The following is a 19,033-nucleotide window of genomic DNA, read 5'->3' as shown; positions in this document are numbered from 1 at the left end:
AGGGAATGAATAATAAGAGAGCTGTTTTAACTTTGCTGTGCCCCACAGGTGCATCGGCCCCCGGATCCAGGACTGCGTGGGCATGATGGATAGGTAGCAGCCGCCTCCTTTTAGTTCTTTATTTATTTCTTATTCCATGGTGTGGTGTGAATGCTTTGCTGGCTTTGGGGAAATGCCATTTGTGTGTGTGTGTGTTCTTTATTTTTGTGTGTGTTTTTATTTTTTGTTCTAATTATATACACAGGTGTAGAGGCCCTACTAGTGCCGACTGCATTTTCTATCCCTGGACGGGTCATTCCATATTACCACAACATGCTAGGTAACCCACCCCCCCATCACACTCATCATCTTCCCTCCTCTCATATGCTAGCCACCCCCCCCCCCTCAACCACGCACCCCACCCCTCACAAGCGCCATGTGAAACTAACTACTGCTCTGTCATGTAGCTTAAGCACTATATAAAAAACAGCAAAGATCACTGTCTGTTCACATTTCCTAAAGAACCTACAACCCTGCAACATGCAGTCCGTATTCAGCAGAAAGCACAGGCTACAGTGCCAAATAGCCAGACTATTGGGAGGGCATTTTATTCACTTTTTGAGGTTGAAGGACAAAGGCTATTCTAAGAGTTAAGAGCTGAACAGGTAATGTCAACAGGTAGAATGTACTGTAAACTTGAGAAGCTAAAACACTCATTCAACTGACCTTGGGCAAGCAGTGTACTGGTGAGGTCTGAGCCTTCTTTTGTCCACACTTGGAAATTGCACTGCTGTATCAGCACCTATGTACCGTTTCTCTGACAACCACTCACTCCAACAGCAGGCATCTTGACTTCTCTACAGTTTCTATGGTATAGCTTAGGAATATAAAGTGATCGCACTCTGCTCCCCTGCATTAAGGTTCATGCTCTCTAATCATAAAGGTCAAGCCAGGCATTGTCGAGACCTGCTCTTGATAAGCAAGTATCAATGTAAGACTCGCACAAAACAATCAATGTGTGTGTGCATGTAGTCTTCAGTATAATCAGCAGGGTCATGCAATGAAATATGTGTGTCTTATAAAACAGACGGTTTTAAGAGAGGGAAGGAGCATTTTGACATTGTATGTGTTTTTTTATGTGCAATGTGTCCCTAGAAGCCTGGAATTTAATGTTAAAATGAAAGTGGTTTTATGTAGCTGAAGCCCAACTGTGTCATCATGCTGTGGTGTTAAAAACTGTTTTTTTCCAGAGATATTGTTCCTTTATGTGTAAATGGACAGGGTTTTTTTTTATCAGTAATAGTTGCCAAATTGAGCCTTAGAGTGATTGTGCAAGAGTGCAGTGTTCCTCGTACAGCCTCGTATTAAGGGTTTGGAGCAGAAAGCCTTAGAAGGAGACTGAAGTGGTTTTAAAAGCATTGATTAGACAATGGCTATGGGCAGAGAATGGTGGTGGATTTTCAGGAAAGGAGGTTTTATAAAAATTGAACTGGCATCTTCATAGGGAGAGAGGGAATATGTCAAGTTTTCGATTTTTGTTCAGCTGGATTTATAGTTTCTGTGCTGGAGGAGAAACATTCCCTTACCACAGTTCAGTTGCTATTGTTTAATATTAAAAGCATTGTTGTGTGCACATTTATTAAACCCTGAGTATTAATGCTACTAAGAAGTTAGCAAGGATATGCTTCAGCGTTGCCAGGAGGGGCTTGAGTCCTCTTCTCCCATCCACACACGACTGAATCAGGACTTAATGAACGAGCTTGCTGGCTTTGTATTTTTATTTTTTTATTTGCTACTAATCATATTCCCCTACTCATCATCCTGTCTTGAATATGAGATTCTGATGAGTCCTAATCAGTTGAATGCCTTCAAAATTAAAATCCATGAGACTGCTTCATATATTCCCATAAATTATCCTCTTTTTCATACTCTTAGGTTTTTAAGATTGGTATTAAACATGCTACTTCATATTATTATTATTATTATTATTATTATTATTATTATTATTATTATTATTATTATTATTATTTTTATTATTATTTTTATTATTATTATCCCAGCAGTAGCTCCTAACAGAATGTGGTGTGCATTATCTTAATATCTCTGCCATAAAACTCCTGTAAATCTGCTCTTTCACAGACCTCCTTCCCCTGTATTTATAATGTCTTTTGTGATGTTAATAAGAGAGGAAGTAGCACACACCTCAGGGGAAACATCGGGATCAATACAGTTAAAATGTGATGGTCTTTACTGCATATCAGCTGCTGATTAGATCATTAAAACCCAATCCAAGGATTTGATATTGTAATATCTTGCAGCCATAGTTAAACAAGCTATATACTGTAGCTTGCATTGTAGTACAATGCACACTTTCTCACTATAAATGTATTGAGTTACATTTAGCTGAGAGATGCTGGACCAACCCTATATACTCACTGTATGTAGAAATGCTGGATTAGTTCTGGAAAAATGTCCTTCAGTTGCAAACTTTAGTCTACACCCATCCATAGAAGAGGTCAGCAGTGTCTTCAATAGGAGGCGATGAATGTCATAGTCATGTGCCTGTGCATGTAAAGGTCCTTACAGTAATAGGATCCAGAGCTCATTTTCATTGAGGTCCTGCTAGGTGTTTCTACCCATTAGACTGCCGGACCGCATCTCAACATGAATGTTTTGAAGGTTTTCCATTACTTTTCTGTTCCCCGAATAGCAAAAATGACACATCTTGGCCTTCATTTAATAGAGTAACAAGCCGCACTGGGCTGTTGGTCCCTGAAGGAGCTCTTAATATTGTTAGCAACCTTGAGTCGAAAGTCATTTGGGGGGAAATAACTTTTGTTGAAAATCCACCGTGTTTGGCTAATTGATCTTGAGCACTTGAGCACAAACGGTTGGTGTCTGGAATTTACACAGGCGCAGCTGCCTGATTGGAATTAAATAAAAAATCAGAAGGCGATGCCATTTAAGAAGCTGGCATTTCATCTCTGAAAAAAAAGATTGAGGCCCCTGCTGATAGTGCCTGTATTGTGAGGCGGGAGTAAGGGGGGGGGGGGGGGGGGGGTCTTAATTAACTTGCCATAGCCTCTCATTCAACCAAACAAATGACCTTTAACTAGTCAAGCCATGCAAATTCCACTAAATAAATGATTCACTCCCCTCCCCCTCTATCTACCTGTCACTAGCAAGTAAAGAGCGTCACTTTTAATGTGCATCACACTGCTTCCTGCCTGATGTTCCCGGCATCAGAAAAACAATCACATGTCACCCTAGTGCTAGCCACCCTTTTATTATTTGTTTATTTAGCAGACGCCTTTATCCAAGGCGACTTACAGAGACTAGGGTGTGTGAACTATGCATCAGCTGCAGAGTCACTTACATCTCACCTGAAAGACGGAGCACAAGGAGGTTAAGTGACTTGCTCAGGGTCACACAATGAGGCAGTGGCTGAGGTGGAATTTGAACCGGGGACCTCCTGGTTACAAGCCTGTTTCTTTAACCACTGGACCACACAGCCTCCTATGCATTTCAATGAATGGTCTAAGCGTTCCTTATCTGAAAATCCAAACCTGCATTAACTTTTTTGCTCACTTGTTATTTGCACTTTCTGGCCATGGTTTTAGTGCTTGTCAAAGGTTCCAATTCAGAGAGTTTGCAGTTTATTTATAGGATGACATGGAGATCAGTAAAAAAAAGCCCCCATTTTTACCCCCACCAGCTCCAGATGCATAAATGTGAAAAAGGTTTGCAAAAGTGTCTGCTTTTTGTACTATAAGTCAAAGGAATGAACTGCCGTCCTTTTATTTTTAAGGTGTTTTAAAGCAGGTGCAAAATCAGTGAGAGGTAAATCTCCAGAGTGCAATCAAACAGTTGTGACAATACTGAAACAACTTGGTTTGCAGAAGGGAGCAGTTCAATTACCGCTCTGAGTCGTTAATGTTTTGCTATATTGATACCATTCCATTACAGTCATTTTATTCCTCTGAAAATGTTCCTCTGTGCTTGCTTTAAAACAGGGCCTGTTGTACTTAACACTTAATAGTTTTAACAGTAAAGAAAGAAACCACAGAAAAGGCTGCCCACAGTTTACAAACAAGCATAAGAATTAACGCTGGAACTGCAAACAGAGCCCTTGGAGACAGTAGTCACATTAAATCAATCCATTGTGAGACTGATGAGCTATACAGCATGGAGGCTTTATCACAAAGCCCTTTGGTCCTGGGGTTTTACAGCTTCTGTCAGCTGGCCTTCAGATCAATATATTATTAACTTTATAGTTACATGTCTCCGAGGAAGCTAATTTAACAATCGATGACAGGAAAATGGTACCTTTATTATTATTATTATTATTATTATTATTATTATTATTATTATTATTATTAGTTTTTAGATATTTACAGTAATGGTTTTCAATTGGAACTTTGCTGCAATCTAACACAAATAAAATACACCAGAATATAACAAGTATATATATATATATATATAGTTATATCAGTTTTTACAAATATGTATGAATACACACGTGACACGCATGCACATATACCATGTAAATTACCCATGATGTGTAAATAAAAACACACAGTATAACAAGCACAGACAGATAACATGTGTATTTTTGACTTTAAATGAATTCCTTTGTCAGCTGTGCAGACCTTCTATTTCTGTTTCAGCATGCTGTATCCGCTTATTTACTCTGATTTTGTCAGTAAGTGGCCTTGAAAGCTTGTGTAATTCCACTTGAAACCTACATTTATTCTAAAGGTATCACAATACATCCCTGCCACCTCTTTTTACTGAAAAACCTCAAAGGCTGTTGTCTTCTGATCCTCATCACTTCTTCATGACTTGACAATGACAGAGGATGACGTAGGTCTTTTTGCATTGGATGCCAATTTTTTTTTTCTATTCCAAAAACTAGAGGGTTCATGAGGTGATCAGTTCCTGAGGATCCTTAGAATAGATATTATTCAAAGATATAGGAATGGAATTAAAGAACCGTGAAGAAGCTATTCATGTAAAGGTCTCTTCAGGATTAGTGGTTTTATTTATATTTGTTATTATTATTATTATTATTATTATTATTATTATTATTTAAATCTTACACTCAACTGATAATGCCCTTAACCACCAACGCCTGACACATAGACACATATACCCACCGACTGATTTCTTACGACTTCTCTCTTTCATTAATAGTTAAACCTTAGGAAGGGAATTACCTTCCCAATCCTCTGTGCCCTGAGTCCCATTGCTCCCTGTAACCCTGTGCTTCCATTCTGTGTAGCCTGACTGCTGCGCTTTCTTCAAACCCAAAAATGACAAGACCGCCCCCATTGAAACCACTCCTAACATGACTGTACAAATCCTAGGTAGCACACTACAGGTCTCTTACTCTTATTTCACTGTCTGTCTGTCTGTGTTTTGTGCGCTGAGGCTGTTTAACATGCTTTCCAAATAATGAACTCCTCCGTTTCCAAGTTCCAGCACGGGTTTTCCAAGTCTGCTGTCTTGCCTATCATTACTGAAACTCACTTGCAAATGGGAGATTAAGCTTTTCTGTATTGCAGAATACATGTAAAGGATTCCATTTGCAAAACAAATTAGTCAGAGGGACAGCTCCCCTCTTTGTTATTCCAACAACTCAATTAAAGATCTGTAGCTCAAGGGCTTTTGTTTTCAAGCTCCTTCACTTTAGAACTCACTTCCAGATCTTATCTGGAATGCTGAGTCTGTCAACATTTTGAAATCTAAGCTCAAAACATATCTCTTTGATTTGGCCTTTCACTCATGAGCAGTTTAGAGCTCTTTTGGCTTGTTGTTTTTTTTTTTTTTTTTGGTAAAGCAGCCTGGGATGTTTGCACATAAAGGACGCTATACAAATACAATTGGTATGGTATGGGATGGTATGGTATTTTTAATTTGATCTCCAAAATCTTCAAAGGCATCCCATCATATTGGGGGGCATTAGTGTGGTTTGATTTGCAAATGTTAGCTCTTGGAAACAGAAGGGTTGATTGTGAAAGCTAGCTATGTATTCTGCCACTGCTTTTGACTCTTTTGCAAAGCTTTATTTTATAATGGCAGCCATGTACGAAAGCCATCTCAGGTGAGTACACCGGGGGGACAAATAGAGGGACCAAATTGGGCAAGAAGGGTGTGTTGAACTAGATTTGAAGGAACGAAATGGAACGATAATGTGTTAAAGAAGTCCCCATATCCTGTCAATGCTAGACATTTAGTTTAAACAAAAAAATATATATACCAATGAAATCAATCTTCTGAATTAGCTTACATTCAGTATGAAGATATTCAACCATGAATGGGGCCTAGTTATTTGTATCTTAGGGTTCTTAGGTAAATATGTCCACCTAGTAATCTAAATTGGCTCTGAAGTGCTGTAGTTTCTGTTTATTTGGTCTACTGTTAAAATAAACCTGCCAAAAAGGATAGACACTGCCCTTTCAACCCTCAAAATAAGTAAAAGAGATGCAATGACTGATGACATTTTCAGAACAGAACCAACTGAGGCCGTCATGACAGATCATGACAGGCGAGTGAGTGCATTGGAGAAAGGCTATTGGACGATACTACAATTCCAAAAAAAGTCTAAAAAGTTCAAAATGTAATGGAAAACATCAGAGCAAGATAAAAGTCGCTCCAGTTCACCTTAATTGGCCACTCGAAACATGGCTGCCATCAGCGCTCACTACTGTGCTCCACCCTCTCCCTCATGTGGTCTCTCCCTCTGGCTGCTAGAACTCCACTGATCGCTGCAGGAGTCATTGGCGTGCTCTTCGTTGTGGTCATCGTGGTGCTGAGTGTGGCGGTTTATGTCCGGCGAAAGAGCATCAAAAAGAAAAGAGCGCTGAGGAGATTCCTGGAGACGGAGGTAAGACCGTTTGTTCAGTCTAGGAATGTTGTGCTGAACTCTTTTTTTTTCTTTGTCTGCTGGAATAAGTTTAAATTGTCAATTACAGCATCTTTGCTGAAACACTGTTCTATAGCACTATGCAACCATGCATTCTAGATACATGGTTTATGTATTTAAATACATAAATCATGAAGAAGAAGAAGAAGAAAATAATATTTTCAGTTTTATGATGCTGTCAGACTGTAATGTTGTCATGGTACTGTATATCAACATCTTTTTAATCGCCGGTTGTGCACTGTGATTAGACTCCCCTCCAGACCACCAGAGATACTGGCTCCTGCAATGATAGATGGCAGGCAATATATTATACTAATCTAATTCCTTCAAGGTTTACAGTTAGTTCAGCTAAATGGAAAGTCATTTCTGCCAGGGTTTCTTTCTGTTATAGACAGCTGTCAGTCAGTGATCAACGTACTTACTGTATAAAAATCAATCTGTAGCCTAGTGCAGAGGAATACCAGAAACACGTGTAGGAGCTATCAATACAAGTGAAAGAGTGCTAAGTATGCTATCAGATTCTTACAGCAATATATACTGTATATTAATGCACATAATATATATATATGGCTTTTTTTTTTTTAAATGCTGCCTTGGGCATAGAATGCACTGACATATGAAATGCTACAACCTACCGATCAGTACTACTACTACTACTTGCTGACTGTGACATTATAGTATTAATGCATGAGAAGGATACCATGCTGTCATGCTTAAAACACATGTTTATAGGAACCAAGGGCTGATTGGAGAGTACTGGCATACATTATTTCCACATGGACTTCCTGTGCGAACACACTGTGACATTCACCAAGTGGGGTGGAATACAGTTGTGTTTTAAATATTCCTGTCTTAGAAGAGATGTTTGAAGCCTGTTCAAAAAGTGGTAAATAGTTGGATGCAGAAAAGAAGGACTGCTGCTTCACTCAGGTTTTCAAATAAAATACTACCCTTAACCTTTGCTGCTTTAATACTTTTTTTTTTACAGCTTCCTTGCCATTGTGTGGCCATTTTTTCGAATAAGATTTCTTCATTTGTGCCCTCTTCTCTGTCATATTAGTGTACCTCATTGTTGCCTGTCAAAGAAAGTATTCGCTGTCACCCCCACGCCCCACAGCTTCAGTACAGCAGGATGTCCTAACAGTAAACTGACTTTCTCTCTCTCTCTGTGCTGAACCTTCAGGAATGTAACGTATTAGAAACATAATGTTTAACTGCCCAATAATAAAGGGTGCGGTCAAAACGGCACAAAACTACAGGTCAGGAGTTTATTGTGACCTCTATTGGGATTTGGCCATGAAACAGCATTGTGGGATCTTTCGTTGAGTTCTATCTCACGGGAAAGAACGGCTCCCAACACTGCTGCACCAATCCTAGTACTCAGTGCAGTTTAGCATTGTTAGATTTGCACTGAAAGTGCTGCTCAAGCCCTATAATAATATACAGTGCCAGTTTAACTGGGGTCTAACTGCCATCTCAATTGGACCGAATGACCTTCTGTAGCAGTAAAAAAAAAAAAAAACTGCAACTTGATTTTTCTTTGTATTAGATTCATGTGCTGTTACATTTCTCCACAGCAAATGCGATGGTAACCTCTTTGTGGGATGAAAGTTTAACATAAATATTAAATGAGGCAACCGCAGCGGCTCCCGTGTATAGCTGTGGTTTGGGTTCCTCTCCTGGGATCACTTGATGAAAATATAATTGCTCTTATTGTAAATTCAGCTCTGGCATTTGAAACAGAATTATACTGCTAAATATAATTGAGTGCCAGCTCAGTGCAGTAACCAGACCAGGGCAGACCTATCTGCTCTCAGGCTCGCTGCAACAAGATCCACTGAAGACCTCAGACTTTTTCTTTCACAAGCCAATCATTTATTCAAAAATATCAAACAGACTTGCAAACTTTGACCTTGTATTGTTTTCAATAACGTACAAAAATATCTATCTCTTTATCAACTCCCTTTTAGATTGTTCAGTGCAAACCATAAAATATGTATGTGCTTTATGCATTAGCTGCAGCCTGATACATTCTTATTAAACAATACAGACAAGACTTCCCGCTGAGGTACTCATTTGAATGGGGCTCCAGACAGCGTTATTTTAAAGCTACTGACCTACTATATTCTGCATTATTTAATTTGCATTTCTATAAGGTGCGAGATTCATAGCGCTGGAGACTATCTCCCTTCATCGATACAGCCAGAAGTTTAGCTAGATAGATTGGTCTCTGTACCAGACTATGGAACTATAACTAGGGAAATGATTTATATTATAAGACTATTCCTTAAATATAAGAAGCATTGGTTGATGCCATTTAATAATACAGTTCAGCCATAATACTGATAAAGAGTTCCATTATTAAACATTTCACTTAAACACCCTGAATGCAATTCGGCAGGGTTAGGGGTCATGGTTCCGACTTTATGCACATGCCCATCAGCGGTAATCATTACAGCAAGAGAACACAACACAAAGGGGGTAGTTGCTATTTTGTGTATTTCTGTTATAAATATGTTACCTACTGTCACTTTACAGTGAAACTACAGTGCGATAGAATCAATGGTTAATAGAATCAACCACATAGTAGTAATAATATATAATTAAAACAAAACAATTTGCTATTCATCCAATGCAAAAATGCACTCTGTTTTTATACTAACATGGCCACTCATGATTCTGATTGGAGCTCTTGTCTTTTACCCACAGCGGGTAGCCAGGTACATAGATCTGTCTAATATGTGGTTGTGTTTCTGCAGCTTGTGGAACCCCTCACCCCCAGCGGCACAGCGCCCAATCAGGCCCAGCTGCGCATCCTGAAGGAAACAGAGCTGAAGCGAGTCAAAGTGCTCGGCTCAGGCGCCTTCGGGACAGTCTACAAGGTAAGTGGTGCCATTTCCCTCAATCAGAAAGGCTCCCCATCGCTGCACGGCTCCCATTAATACCATCACGCTTAATCAGGCTTGTAATTCTCCCTGTCTCCACAGCTGCCTCTTTCCACTTTACTGCCTAAAAGAAAGAGGTGCGGATTCAACATGCTTCCTTAGGGGAGGGTGGGAGGGAGGGCGTGGGGTCCGAGCGGCAAACCAATGCAGTGGTCTGCAACAATATCGCTTCTTTAATATTTTAATAGTCAACAAGAGTCCCCTGTCAGTGATTTGGAACCTGCAGTGCTTCAGTAGCCACATGTGCATGGTCTGTTTTTTTTTTTTCAGGGTATCTGGGTTCCAGAGGGAGAGACAGTGAAAATTCCTGTGGCCATAAAGATCCTTAACGAGGCAACAGGACCCAAGGCTAATGTCGAGTTTATGGATGTAAGTTACTGGACTGTCTAGGGCTCTGGATTTCCTTGAGATCCTGGAGAGCTAGTTTTCTTGTAATCCAAAGTTCAATGTTGACTGAAATTAAAACAATTGAAATACTGCACTACACCTGCTACTGCGATAATGGTCTTTCACTGTAATTCCTATTTATTCTACATGTACATGATTGTACATTTTCCCTGAGTACTGGACTCACTGCCATGTGGTATCCTCTTTATGCTGCTGCACTGTAACAGACAAACATATGGCCACACTACAGTATTCCCCACGGGTCTCTCACGTGGAACTCACAGTAGAGGCATGGTCTGTTTTCATTCTTCTCTAATAGTGGTAGGATAGCGTTGTACAAGAAGCATAATGAAACAGCTCTGAAATGAGCTAGAAAACAATGTAACTATAATGTAATGTGTTGTTGTTGGTAAAATGTAGTTCGAGAGATCTGCATTGTCCAGCGCCGGCCCCTATTAAAACCTCAGCCGTTACATCATCCCACCGCCAGCAGTGGTCTCTCAAGGTCATTGTTTTGCAGGGAGGGAAGTGAGTTTATAAAGTGACAGCAGACCTCCACTCCCTTCCCCAGATCCCGCAAATCCCAGTGCTTATTGTTCAGAAGACAGCTTGACGAATGCTTGTCAGGTGTTGTGGGTAAAATCATGGGGCCAGAGCTAATAATAGCGATCAGCTTAGCTCACTGTGAGCGTTAACCGGGGAGAAATTAAACTCATAACACTGGAGATTTCTTTCACAGCACTCGGCTGTTATTTGTTTTCAGTTTCATACAGGGAGAAAATGGTTTTATTATTATTATTATTATTATTATTATTATTATTATTATTATTATTATTATTATTATTATTATTATTATGTGTTTAGTTTATTTAATATTAATAATAATATGGACCACCCTGCTGTCTGGAAGGCATACACAGAAGAAAAACTAAATCTTGGTCAAAGCCAGAAAAAAGTCAGGTCACAAAAAATATCAACATTCTGTCATGAAAAAAATACTTAAACCCCTGATGGACATTTCCGCAAAGACCAGCACTGGTTGATACTGTCAGAGATGACAGTTGTGCTGGTTTGTTAACAGCTGGTTATGCTGGCTTTCACCCTCTTTGTCACTAGAAGAAGAGTGACCATTGCAAACCATTGCCAACCAGCCTCATGTATCACTATACTACACCACACACACACACACACACCCACACAGGCAGTTACAACCCCTTACCACAAACAGCACTCCAGTCTTTAAAGGGTAAGTGAAAGTCAAATGGTATGTGTGTTACAGTGATGCTGCAGTTCAGCTAGCCCCCAGTGTAGAACCTGCTGTCATGTGAACTGATTAAATGCATTCCTACTGCTGTTTAACCACAGCTGGGGTCCATGTGGGTTAACAATGGAGACAACAGCAGGGGGCTGAGGAGGGCACCTGCATCAGCATGTAGGCAGCTTTCCCAGAGGAAAGAGACATCAGCATTCCCAGGCAGCTGAGCTTGTGGGGGCAATCGGGAATACCCCACGCCCCACTCCCTTAGAATGAGCCAGGGTTTGGGCTACGTGCTGAGGCATCACTGGGATTTTTAACTGGGTGGTTTTGGTGGGGGGGGGGGGGGGGGGGGGAGTGTAAGAAGGTTTACATTTTTATTTCATGTATAAATGTAGGATTGTCTGAATTATTATAGGTATTGGCAAATACTGTAGGAGTCACATTTGATAGCGGTTGTCTTCTTACTGTAGGTGGTGTAAGAAAACACACACCACTAACACGTAAAGGTATTAAGATAAGGTCTGGTTTATTGTAGTAATAGAATGCAAAGGTTGCATCATCCTTTATACATAAATGAGTTTCATCCGCTCAAGCACAAGACATGCGCAGCATTTCAAATACAAACAATGTCCAGATATGGTTGTTAATAAGTAGTTTAATTAATTTCTCCACGTGTAGCTCTCAGAAATATGTTATTATTAAGCAGATAATTTGCAGATAATATACCGTGAGAATGGAAGACAGGACGTCATGGCTCCAGTTGTTTACGCCCTGCACGATACGTTTTCGCCGGTGTTCTGGGTTTCTGTGAGATTCTGTGGAATTCTGCCTCTGCTTATCTCATGCCCCCAACAGTAAGCTCAGAATAGACATTGTCAAAACTGCACTCACCCCCGACACACAAGAATAAGAAATTGATACAAAAATCCAAGTCTTATGGATTTTTATATAGACCCTTTATTGTTCAGTATAAAATAATCTTACAGAGGGACTCCCCCAAATCCACCTTGATCTCTAGTAGCATTATCTTCCACAAGCACTTCATTTAAAATGTTCTTTTTTAAGGATGCTGGAGGGGTGCTGTTAGTCTGTAATTCGCAGCAAGTTGTTTCCATGAAAGCTGTTGACTGCTTGCAGAGCCTCACTGCTGTTGTTTTTAAGAAAGTGATTAGGTGACAAGACAATGTAAAGCACAATAACAAAGGGCCTCCTGCTTCTGAGACTCCCCCTGCTACGAGGCTAGTGGAGAATTAGTTTGATTTTAATATGGAGCAATGCAATAAACACACAGATCGCGTCTTATTTTCGGCAGTTCTTTTTTGCCACTAAATAAAGGAAAGTGTTAATAGTGATTTTTAGCTGTAGCCGATCATTGCACTGTCAGGCACTCTTCCTATCATAGCGTTTTAAACACACAGCCCTAGCTCCCTGGTGCGAAACAATACCAACAGGCAAAGCACAACAAAATGGTTTCACTTATTTATTGATTTCCCTGCATACAACAGTCATCCTGATCATTCATATGTATGTTTATTTGTGTTATTTTGTAAATTATATATGCTAAATCTTTCTACTATATATCTATCTATCTATCTATTCTCAGACACTGGTACCAGTCTTCCGCCATCTAGGCTCAATTACTTAATTGCATCCACATTTTCTTAATATTTAATTTTACTTGCCTGTAAGACATTGTCACAACTGTCATTTGTTTAATTTGTTATTCCCCATGCTTACAAACTATTCCAGCACAAATTCTGAATGGACTTCAAGGCTGGCTTTCTCAAGTGAGGTTGGGGAAGCATATTAGTGTTTCCCTGTGCATTGAAGCTCACACCATGCTGTATAGGATAACTTTAATGTATTGACTGTGCTGTACTGTAAATGCTTTGATTCAGGTAAATACCCCTTTCTACAGTAAGGTCCCGAGTCTTGGCTTCGAAGCTGCATCATGTGTCTTGCGCTCTGTTTCCTTCACTTGCAGGAGGCCCTGATCATGGCCAGTATGGACCACCCCCATCTGGTACGACTGCTGGGGGTCTGCCTCAGCCCCACGATTCAGCTGGTCACCCAGCTGATGCCCCACGGCTGCCTGCTGGACTACGTCCACGAACACAAGGACAACATCGGCTCCCAGCTCCTGCTCAACTGGTGTGTCCAGATCGCTAAGGTAGGAGAGTCAGCTTCCTTCTTCAGCCTGTGGGAGACCATCCACAGCTTCTAGATCTATAAATCAAATGATTCCCTGGAGTCTGTGCTCCGTGGGGAACCTTGGCCACCACATACTTTGTTTGTATTTTTAAAAAGTTTATATATACAAGCTTTATGTATTTTATTTTCTGATAAATTGAGAAACCGACTAAAATTAGATTTTTTTCTAATCTTGTGCAAGCCTAGTTTTTTGTTTTTTCTCAGAAGTTATTGATTTCTCTGTTGGTTTGCTGTTGGTGTCCCTGATGATGCCTTGCAGCGAATCCATACCACAGAACAGGATTCAGTCTCTGCCTTATGAGTTTATTAACTACCACATACAGTCCTGTATAATAATAATAATAATAATAATAATAATAATAATAATAATAATAATAATAATAAATAAAATTACATATCGTGTTCTTAAAAACCTTCAATGGATCTTCTCTTAAATTATTCAATACATGAACTGAACTTGCAGTCTGTTTTGAAATGTGCAGTTAAGTTACATACTGTTGGAAAGCAGACTGTATGAGTTATACAGTGCATACACTTCTATCTGTAGAAGCTGAGCCTTGTGAGTTGTCACTTAATCTCCTGTGCAGTATATAAGACTTCCAGAACTTCAAAATACTCAGAAATCTGAGACAAAACTATAAGAAAGGCAAGTAGACACACACGGCGGTCCCTGCATTCTTCAGTGAAGCATTTGTTTAGTTCTGTAAAATTTCATTTATTTAAGTAAATTTAATAAAGGGGAATGACAGTAAGTAATATGAACAGACATTGCCTTATCATTAAGTGGAGCAATCTAGCTTTTTTTTTTTCAGCAGAGAGCATGGCATGTATTATTAATGCGTGTGCTGACATTGTAACAGAGGGCTGCCTCATATTGTAGAGCAGGTTAAACGTGTGCAAGAACAATCCTTAACACAGCGGCCGTGTCACAGTGCTTGGGCCCGTGTGACAATAGGCTAATTTGTGAAGGGATTCCTGCTTGGCAGGGGAGCTCATCTGTCCAGCATTACCAGAGGCAGACTCTCATATCCGTTCAGTACCTCTTTAATGTTAGAGTAAACAAACCGACTGAATGTCAGACCGCTTTCCTGATCCGATCGTAGTCGCCTGAGCTCACTGGAGTCAGATGTCAAAGCTGCCTACTTGAAATGTATTTGTTCCACGCTGAAATCAGGCAGCTCCTCTTCATCATGGTGTGGACAGAGCGTTTGTTTAATGACAGCAATTAATCAAGTCCCCATCGCTCGAGGGAGCAGAGTGGTGTCCGCTTACCACTCATTCTCAATGACGACTCATCCTACTCTTTCTGTTCTCGCTTAATTAAACCTGAGTAACTTTACTCCAGGTAGAACCTGCAATTAGGTCTCTTAAAGTTGATTTGTGCTCTTACAAGCATGGGGATGTGTAACAGGAAGGGTGGCTGCAAACCAACGACCCCGCGCACTGCAAGGGAGCATTTAAATCACTCTGCAAAAGAGCCGGGATCATGTGCATTCATGGTTTAGATCTTTTAATCTCATCTCATCTCACCAAGAGGGTTGACAGAAAATGTAACTCTGCCCTTACAGATAATTTAGGTAATTTAAAAGTTTACTGCAGTTTACTATGGTAAAAGTATGTCAAGATGTAGTGAAGCATAGTATTCATAGGTAGATGTGCCACAGGTAGATATATAGAAAATGCCACCATTACAATATAATGCACTTGTCATGAACAGCCCTCCGTAATGCACTTGTTGACAAATTAACAAAAAAAAAAACAAGAAGTTGACGGTGCACGTTTGCAAACTTTTCCCCTTAGTGCAGCTTGGCTTGAATCCACTCTGAACTGCCCTGCCAGTCTAAGGATCTCTGTCACAACACTCTGTTTCATCAGCTATCCCTTCCCTCAGTCCTCTTTGTTGGTTGGAAGGCTTATCCAGTTCTCTGTTCTAAAGCTGCCCCAGATAGAAGACAGCTGTGCTGTACATTCCATACTTATTCTGTCTGTCTCGTCAATGTCTCTAAAACACTATCCACCTACCTTTTAATGGTCCTTGTGGAAGAGCTCTCTTATCTATCTAAGGCTGACATGAATTCAGCTTGGCTCTTTGTTCTCCTACTGTTTATGAAATAAGGCAGCTCTATTGTCATCTCTAAAAATAAAACAAAATCAATGATCTTGAAATACAAGTACCTTATGATCCAATGCCAGCTTACACATCTTTTTCACCACAGTCAAATACTTCTGTTCTAATAGGCAATTCATGGCAACTGAATAATTATTATTATTATTATTTTCTTAGGAGACACCCTTATCCAGGGTGACTTACAATTGTTACAAGATATCACATTATTTTTTACATTTAATTACATTATTTTTTTACATACAATTACCCATTTATACAGTTGGGTTTTTATTGGAGCAATCTAGGTAAAGTACCTTGCTCAAGGGTACAGCAGCAGTGTCCCCACTGGGGATTGAACCCATGACCCTCCAGTCAAGAGTCCAGAGCCCTAACCACTACTCCACACTGCTGCCCTATAATGATCCCACTATTGATTTTTAATGATCACTTCAAGTGTATTTTACTCACCATTGTCTGAAATCCACATTAGAGCAGGCTGGCCAGTCCATGCAATATGTAACATTTGCTTATACTGGATAATAACTTTCTGGCGTACTTTATGGGAAGAAGTTGAGGTATGGCCTAGAGTGAAAAGTGCCCTATACTGAGTCCACAATAACATCTCCAGCAGAACATCAATTTCCCTGGAGTTCTCCCATGCATATACTGACCAGAACCAACTGCTTAGCTTTTAGAGACTACGCTTGTAATTCCAACAATGGCATGCTGCAAAACCAACCTTATCCTTAGCTGAGCTGCAACGCTGTACAATGCAGTGCCCCTACTGTGGAAAAGGGTGCAAGGATTTGGAGATGAAAAAAGACAATTCCTTTTTTATATTTTATGTAAGGGATAGCAAAAGCTGGGTTGTTGAAATGGCTGCATTCCATGTTTTTTTTTTTTTTTTTTTTTTTTAATATATAGATAAGATTATTCGCCTCCAAATACAATATTTTGTAATGGATTTCTAATCTGTAATGGTTTAATTTACCTGCCGGCTCATTTCCTTGTGCAAATCAGTTTCCTCGCTGAGCAAACACATATTTCCTCGAGTCATTAGCTGCTGTGCCAGGCCTTACTTGCTTTCATTGCACTTAGCATTTTCCAGAAGAAGAGGATTTTCCTTCTGGGTAGTTGCATATACATTTTACACACCTTCTGTATTTAGTGTTCAGCCAAAATGTAATGGGCATAAAATTAACATGGTTTGGCAGTGGTGCCATATGCCTGGCTGTGGTTTACCATAATAAATGAGTGACAAATGAGGGTTGACCAGGTTAGTTCATGGGTGAGCCATGAAAAGAAAACACATTGTATGATTATCTGGGTGTAGTGCCTATCAATAGTTAACAGGGGCTCCCATACTCTTTTTAATGCTCCAATGGTTTTGGATAGAGAATGGGGGTTTTGGTGTCCAATCAGAAAAAAAAAACTATAACCATAGAGATTTAAAATAGATCAGGATTCACAAATACTGAACAGGATCATTCACAGAGGTGGGCTATGATCAACCTAGTGATTTAGCCATTATATCTGTGCCTAAAACTCCTAGTCAGCTACCCAGTCCTGAAGGTTTCATTTTCTTTGAAGCAAGCTGGCCCTTGTAATAGACTGTTTCCCTCACTCAGGTTTCAGATCAAATAAACAAAAATCAATTCAAGAAGAATTTCAGTCATGTGACTTCATCTGATCCGAAACCTTTGTCAACATGACTTTGAGTTTAAAGTTCTGGATGTAAACTCCGGATTTAAAAAGAATATGGAACCGTGAAACCACTCCAAGAAGGTGTATACATTTTGTTGAAACTCTTTATTTTTTTAACACAACGCATTGGCCAGGGAGAGACTACCAAACCTCATTTTGCTCACAGCAGATTTGAACCTAGGCCTCCAGCAGTAAAATAAACACCTTCTGACACTAGTAACCACTCACGCACACAAACACACACACACACACACACACATTCTGTCATTACGTTGCAGAACCCTGAGGGGGTCAGGCGTGATTAGTACGTAGACGACTGACTTCATCGGAAACGTTCCAGCTAGAGTAAAGTCAACTGCATCACATATTAATGCAAACGCTTTGTGTTTTACAGTCTGTCTTCTCTACATGATGACCAGCCAGCTGGCTCATGTGTGTCTCTGGTATTAAACACAAGTACTGTCACCCTCCCTCCTTTCCCCCCGGTGTCTTCCGGCAGTCAGCATTCTGAATAATCTAATAACGCTGAAGTTCAGCAGCAAGGTAATGAGGTTGCCTTGTGATAACTGGACGTTGAAACTTCGAAAAGAGGGTTTGTATGAAGCGTCGATTTGTGCTCCTATCCATCAGCCTGACAGGCCCAGGCTGCCCCCACTGACCTAACAACAGGAAAACCACTGGTGGCATTTTATCATCCCGAGCAGAGAGGAGAATTAATAACAAAAAGAGAGGCCGCTCCATCTCTCACCTAGCAAGTTACAGAATATATATAAATAGGCAAGGACTTACCTTCAGGGCAGCTCGTGTTTATAGATAGGACAGAGAATAGATGAGAGGTGGGACTGAGGGGACAATGCTGAATAATGACACATAGCCATGTGACACCCAGCACATTTAAGCGACATTAAAGAGGTATAATTCAATCCTAATCTCCTAACACTCCAGCGCTCTGTTTAAACTGCTATTTGCTTCAGCTCTTTACTTTTGAATATACTTTATGCTGCCACTCCCTGTTAGAAAGTCTTCAGAGAACTCAAAGTGTCAGGATCAAGAAACAAAACCTGCCTCTGTACCAGCCTCTTTGAATTCTGATCTTCTTTGCACAGCTTGGTTTCTTACACTGTTCAGCGTTCCAATCAGCAGAGTGAAACTGTGTTGTAAAACACAGCACAGGTCCACTCTGATGCTTCAGAAGCCCTTTGTCAGCCAAAATTACAACTTACGAATGAAGCATTGGAGACAAAGCAGGAGAAAGACATTAACCTGCTCTTTGTAAAGTGATAAGCCCCTCCATGACACAGTCGATTGTGTCGCACCCTTTCCATGAAAAGGATTGCAAGCAGGCAACACGAAGCCTACTAAATTGGGTCCAGCTGTAGGGTAATAATATTGGAGGTTCTTCGCACAACTCAAAGCAGAGATCCAGCCATACCTCCCTGTGTTCTTTTATTGGAGAATATCCTTCTAGCTCCATCTATAATCCCTCGCTGCAATTGCATTCTGTGCTAAGCATGTCT

The 19,033-nt window shown here is 40.2% G+C and overlaps 1 protein-coding gene across 1 annotated transcript in view; it reads left to right on the top strand.

Moving 5' to 3' along the window:
- Positions 1–19,033, top strand: part of LOC117427011 (receptor tyrosine-protein kinase erbB-4-like) — a 278,434-nt gene that overhangs the window by 222,783 nt on the left and 36,618 nt on the right. Inside the window, exons 16-20 of the mRNA XM_059034039.1 lie at positions 245–319; positions 6,733–6,865; positions 9,664–9,786; positions 10,120–10,218; positions 13,479–13,664. Of these exons, the coding sequence (XP_058890022.1) occupies positions 245–319; positions 6,733–6,865; positions 9,664–9,786; positions 10,120–10,218; positions 13,479–13,664 (616 nt within the window). The remainder of the gene's footprint in view (positions 1–244; positions 320–6,732; positions 6,866–9,663; positions 9,787–10,119; positions 10,219–13,478; positions 13,665–19,033) is intronic.

The sequence above is a fragment of the Acipenser ruthenus genome, chromosome 11 (genome assembly GCF_902713425.1).
Source record: "Acipenser ruthenus chromosome 11, fAciRut3.2 maternal haplotype, whole genome shotgun sequence".
NCBI lineage: Eukaryota > Metazoa > Chordata > Actinopteri > Acipenseriformes > Acipenseridae > Acipenser > Acipenser ruthenus.
The sequence above is the reverse complement of the archived record's forward strand: the minus strand, read 5'-3'. Positions and strand labels throughout refer to the sequence as shown.